Here is a 6,380-nt window from a genome sequence, read left to right as displayed (position 1 = left end):
GTCCCTCCTGGATGACCGAGCTTCTCTCTCTAAGGGAGAGCCCAGCCACCCTGCGGAGGAAAATAAATCAATTAATTGCATAATAAATTCAAACAACCTCAATAATTTTCATTTTTCCCTTTTCTCTCTTTTTCTACCGAAAACTGGATGGTAAAAGTTTCAGTCTGGTTTTTAAGTCTCAACCGTCCCTTTTTTGAAGGACAGTTTTGTTTTTCATAATTAATTTTATTTGTTCTTTCTGCTGTTTTGTTTATTTACTTTGGTATTTAAAATGTCTTCTAGTTCCAGTGTTTTTGAAAGAACAAAAAAAGTTGAATTCTTTCACCATCTTTTCCTCCTTTTGCCTTTTCTGCAGAAGTTCTGATGGATTCAACGACAGCAACAGCAGAACTRGGCTGGACCATCTACCCGTCACAAGGGGTGAGAGAAACATCCATCCATCCATTTTCTTACACCCTTGTCCCTCAGTGGGGTCAGGAGGTGCTGGTGCATCTCCAGCTAACGTTTCAGGCGAGAGGCGGGGTCACCTGGACAGGTCGCCAGTCTGTCGCAGGGCAACACAGAGACACACAACCATGGACACACACACTCACACCTAGGGGCAATTTGGAGAGGCCAATTAACCTGACAGTCATGTTTCTGGACTGTGGGAGGAAACCAGAGTACCTGGAGAAAACCCACCATGCACAGGGAGAACATGGAGACTCCATGCAGAGAGACCAGGGCCGGGAATCGAACCCAGAACCTTCTTGCTGCAAGGCAACAGCTCTACCAACTGCACCACTGTGCAGCCCCCGTGAGAGAAACAGTGAAGCTAAATTAAACAGCTGAAACAAAGATAACATTTGTGGGTCTGTGTTTGTGTTTCTGTTTCAGTGGGAAGAAGTGAGTGGCTATGATGAACACATGAATACCATCCGAACGTACCAGGTCTGCAATGTTTTTGACAACAGCCAGAACAACTGGATCCGGACCCGGTTCATCCAGCGCCGCGGCGCTCAGCGCATCCACGTCCAGATGAAGTTCTCAGTGCGGGACTGCAGCTCCATTCCCAACGTTCCCGGCTCCTGCAAGGAGACATTCAACCTGTACTACTACGAGTCGGAGTCCGACGTGGCCAGCAAAGCGTTCCCGCCCTGGATGGAGAACCCCTGGGTGAAGGTGGACACGATAGCAGCCGACGAAAGCTTCTCCCAGGTGGAGCTGGGAGGACGCATAATGAACATCAACAGCGAAGTTCGAAGTTTCGGACCCGTTTCTCGTAAGGGATTCTACCTGGCCTTCCAGGATTACGGCGCCTGCATGTCCATCATCGCCGTCAAGGTGTACTACAGGAAATGTCCGCGGGTGATCCAGAACGGGGCGGTGTTCCCTGAGACTCTGTCCGGAGCAGAGAGCACCTCTCTGGTGGCGGCCAGAGGAGTGTGTGTCCCCAACGGGGAGGAGGTGGACGTTCCCATCAAGCTGTACTGCAACGGGGACGGGGAGTGGATGGTTCCCATCGGCCGCTGCATGTGTAAGGCCGGGCACGAGGCGCTGGAGAACGGCACACTTTGCCAAGGTAAGGAAGACGTTGCTGTCTGCATTCAGGTGTGATGCTGAAGAGGACATTTCCTTAAAGGGCCAGTATCACGTGTCTTCCAGGCACATAGTGCCATTTTATGGCATACAAAGTAACAATGTTACCTTCAGTTGTTATAAAAAAGAAAGCTATAAATATAAAACATGACTTAAGTTTGACTTCTTGACTCCTTGAAATTGGGCCTCTGTCTCTTTAAAAGCTCCTGCTCTTTCCTCTGTTAAAACCCTTTAACATCGTTCTTACCAGAGCTGCTGAGCTATAATGAGCTCAGCAGCTCCAACAGCTGTTTGCTGATTGCTGCTGGCTAGTCTGAAGGAGCTGAGTGGGGGGAGGAGCTGCATCTCGGAGGCGGGGCTACATCCACCCAGGCGCTTTGCACAGCTGAATGGTTGCCACGGAGATTAAAGGATTTCTCAAACATGCATGAAAGAATCAAAACACTCTAGTTTTGTTTTTGATGAAGGAAAAACATTATAACATATAAGTTGATTTTACATGACACTGCCCCTTTAAGATTATGCCGTGAATCTGCTGAATTGGGTCACTATGCATTATAAAACATTTTGAACAACACGAATGTGACTGCACCAACTACAGCTGCAACTGTTTGTTGCCATGGCAACGACCCAAAGTGAATAAAGATTTAATTCAGGGGGTGTCTAAACTTTCTGTCACATGAGCCAAAATCATCAGGTCAAAAGTAAGAAAACAAAGATTAAGCAAGTGAAGTGGGCTGATTTATTTTATTTTTTTAGGAAAACAATGTTATTTATTGAAGATCTAAAATGTAAGAACTATTTTTGCATGTTTGTTGTATTAACTTAGACGGGAAGAATAAACCATAAAGTAGAAAGAAAACTAAGAAATAAGGAAAACAGAGGAGCAAAAAAAATCATAATACATTAAATATTTATGTTATTTACAGTGTAAGCGATGATCCTACACTGTAAAAAACGTATCTAAATTATGGCATTGAACTGTAAATTAGAGACGTTTTTTACAGTGTATGTTTTGTATTAAATATTATTTTCCATAGAAAGTTGTTGAGTTAGTAAATTCACCGTTTTCAATATGTCAGACTGATAATTCCTTTTATAAAAATTGATTCCTTGGCAATAATTATTGCATTAACAGGGACTTTCCCATTATGCATAACTGTACTAACATTTTACATTTTCTGCAGTTTGTCAGTGTAGGATTAGACTGCTGCTGTAAAACCTGGATTTATTTTCAGGTCTGGCTGTGAGTGTGAAGGTTGCAGGATTTACAGTTGATCTAAAACAACCATTTCTCTGCCGTTTGGCTGCTGCCTCCTCCTGCTCCTCCCGCCCTGCTTGCATCCCATGTTCTAACATGCTATGAAAAGTGACAGCATCTGTCGGGGTCTCTGTAACCGTCATGTTGATGAGCTGACCTTTCTCAGACGCAGACATGAGCAGGCCTCATGCTTTCCGGAGAAAATGTGAGCAAGAAAGAAACACAGAAATATTGTTTTCAGAACATGTGGAGCGCTGATGTGTGTCAGGACTGATGCAAAGTGGCGCCATGTGACCATATCCGGCTGGTTTCCCTTCCTGAGCCTGCAGTTGTCTGTTCTTTCTCCAGCTTGTGTGTCGGGTTYCTTCAAAGCTGCACAGGGAGATGAGAAATGCCTGCAGTGTCCCATAAACAGCCGAACCACCAGCGACGGAGCAACCAACTGCATCTGCCGTAACGGCTACTACCGCGCTGACGCCGACCCTCCCCGGACGCCGTGCACCAGTACGTAAACACACCGGAAGTTACAGCGGCCGGTCCGCAGCGATGCAGCGCGTTTTACAAAACACATGATGATGATGATGATGATGATGATGATGATGATGATGATGATGATGATGAATAAAAGCTGCTCTCACGCAGAGCTATGAATAATCACAGTTGGGCAGATACATTTACTCAGTTACGTTTTTGAAAACGTTACTTTGTGGATTCTCTGCCCACTGAATGAAAAACAACCAAAAAACAGACGCACACCTGCACTTTTTGTCAAAGTTTGATACGTTTTATTGTCACTTTGGTCCACAAAATCCCAACATTTACACTTAACTTTATATTTGATGTTATTTTAAGATATGAAATGATTGATAATTTGATCAGTTACACTTGACTTTTTACCAAATACTTTTTTACTCTTGAATAATTTCTAGGATGGATACTTTTTTCTTTACTTGAGTAAAAATATGCTGAAGCCGGGCTACTTTTATTTGAGTATAATTTTGGGTGCTCTGTACGGACAACAGATTAATAATCTGATGACATGAATAAGGAGAATGATGTTTGATTGAGCATTTATGTTAATTAGTGTGACCATCCTCCAACGCTCTCCTCCAAAACACCTGAATCAAATGAATGTTTAAAGCTGCAGTTTGTAATATTTATTTAAAAATGCTATGTTTGTCACCCTGTCGTGACACTAGGGCTGTGGTAAACGATTATTTTAGTAATCGAGTAATCTATAGATTTTTCTTACGATTAATCGAGTAATCGGATAAAAACAATTATGAAATAAAATATTGGTNTTTCATGCATTTTTAATTTAAAAAGGTAGTTCATAAACTATCAGATGTTTTATTAAAAATGCGAGGAGTTTAAAGGGTTTTGGTTCATATCTGTCGCAATGAGCAATAAATGAGTTAAWCGCATGATAAATTAAAATGAGCTCTTTAATTTCCATTTCTCTTTTTTTTCTTTCTAACAAAAACATGATAATGAAAGTTTTCAGTCTGATGCTTTTGATCTCTTTTTCTGAAGGATAATTTTGCTAAAAAGACAACAAATAAAATTATTTTTATTTGTCGTTTTGCTTATTTAGTTTTGGATGTTCTAMATATCTTCCAGTTCCAGTATTAAATGTTCATTTGAATTTAAATGTATTGATCTTTGAGAATGTTTTCTTSCATTGTTACTATTATATTAGTTGAAAATGGTCTCAAAACAAAGCTACTGTTTATTACAATAACTCTGCCTCACTGATAGGGGGCAGCACTGAGCCCCACAGACACAAGAGGCAATAAATAATAAATTGATTATTGTGACAGACCTATTCATACCTCCAGCAGATATTTGGTAAGAGGTGATAACAGGACCACATCGTAGTACAWGACAAGTGACTCTCTCACTCTGAAGGGCAGCTTACAGTAACCAGTGAGGTGAACATGAAGGTTTTTGGACTGTGGGAAGAAGCCGGAGTACCAGGAGAGGATCCATGAATCCACAGAGAGAACGTGTCAACCCAGGCAGCGAGGCAGCAGAGCTAATAATGCAGCCGAGAACTCACTGATAAAAATACCYGAGCACATTATTCAYGGCTCATCCTGAGAGYTTTCACTCTCATCTTTAGTTCTTTCCACGTCTGGGTGAAGCAGTGCAGTGCTGCGTCTTACCTCTGGGGGCGCTGTGTCACATTTAGTGAATGAAGCAGGCAGTTTTTCACATGCTTATNATCTATCTATCTATCTATCTATCTATCTATCTATCTATCTATCTATCTATCTATCTATCTATCTATCTATCTATCTATCTATCTATCTATCTATCCATCCATTGTTCATCCCTGCTCGCCCCCCCGTCCCTCCAGTTGGTCGCTCCCAGCCTGATCGGCCGCAGCCGCGGCGGCAGCACCGATCCCAGCCATGATCCCTTCTGTCGCTGATGATGACGAGGATGAAGCTCCATGTTTCTGAATGAATTCATCCGCTGCTGCTGGACGGATGCATCGCTTCCTGCCTTCCTTCCTTCCTTTCCTTCTTCTTCCTCCTTTTGCTGGTCGCAGTCTCAGACGCGCGGGATAACTGTGATTATGGACGTGGTGTGTTTTCTGTGGATGCTGCCGTCGGTGTGGGCTGTGGAAGGTAAGCCTGTCTGCTGCACACATCCATGGTCATCCATCTGCTGCTGCCGCCAGGAGGAACCTGCAGGTGGAAAACATTCCATGCATTCATTATTCGTAGTATTATTACTGCTTCTGTTGTTAATATCATCGTTGTTTATGCTCAGCATGTGAGCCAGCTGCCTGATTTTGTAGGATTTGGGGAGATTCGGGGCCTACCTGCAGAATCCCTGTCAGCTTGTGGAAACTGGACCCAGCAGCTCAGAAAGTAACTCTGTAGCATCCTGGAGTTTGGTCCAAATCAGAACAAGCACAGAGAAATTAGATGCTGCATTTGTTCAGGATTTATCATAAGGCAAAACAAAATTATACTGAAATTAATTCAGGAATTTCCTACACACAACAATTAACCAGTATCTGTAAAGAGTGAGATCATTTAATATATGAAACAGCTGCTGGAAGCTGTTTATAATTAAATGATTAGAAATWAAACTTATGCTTCAAATTAAACCTTAAATTATTGTTTATTTTTGGTTAAATCTCGATCCTTGACATGAATATTTTTGCGTTCACCATCGTCTGGTTGGTTTCTGAGACAAATTGGTGTCCAGGGAAGGACTGCGTTTGGCAGATTTTCTACCARAGTTGTTTCAGTGATGAACTGCCAGACATGGATGCTTMGCACCAATTCTGTCTGTTTTTAGAAGTGGCAGAACTGAAGTTAGCGTTGAAAACGTGCTTCTGCACCACAGGGCGTCAGAGAACTGCTTTCGTTTGGAGCTGGAAGTTAATTGGTTGTTTATTTCTGGCAGGTTCTTAAAAACACACACACACACACACACACACACACACAATTATCCAATGTTTAAATCTGTGAAGTTAGTTTTGCATTTAATCAGTTTAAATTGAGAAGAAACTCAGCAGTAATAT

General features: G+C 42.3%; 1 protein-coding gene across 3 annotated transcripts in view; it reads left to right on the top strand.

Moving 5' to 3' along the window:
• Window positions 1-259: 259 nt before the first annotated feature.
• LOC103468061 (ephrin type-B receptor 2-like) overlaps window positions 260-6,380 on the top strand; it is a 27,445-nt gene continuing 21,324 nt past the window's right edge. Inside the window, exons 1-3 of one of the 3 annotated variants that reach the window (XM_008414901.2) lie at window positions 260-420; window positions 877-1,561; window positions 3,188-3,343. In XM_008414901.2, coding sequence (XP_008413123.1) covers window positions 364-420; window positions 877-1,561; window positions 3,188-3,343 — 898 coding nt within the window. In that variant the 5' untranslated portion in view covers window positions 260-363. The remainder of the gene's footprint in view (window positions 421-876; window positions 1,562-3,187; window positions 3,344-6,380) is intronic. The other 2 variants (XM_008414900.2, XM_008414902.2) reach the window with 2 other exon arrangements.

Source organism: Poecilia reticulata, linkage group LG7 (assembly GCF_000633615.1).
Source record: "Poecilia reticulata strain Guanapo linkage group LG7, Guppy_female_1.0+MT, whole genome shotgun sequence".
Taxonomy (NCBI): Eukaryota; Metazoa; Chordata; class Actinopteri; order Cyprinodontiformes; family Poeciliidae; genus Poecilia; species Poecilia reticulata.
This window is presented reverse-complemented; position numbering and strand designations above follow the sequence as displayed.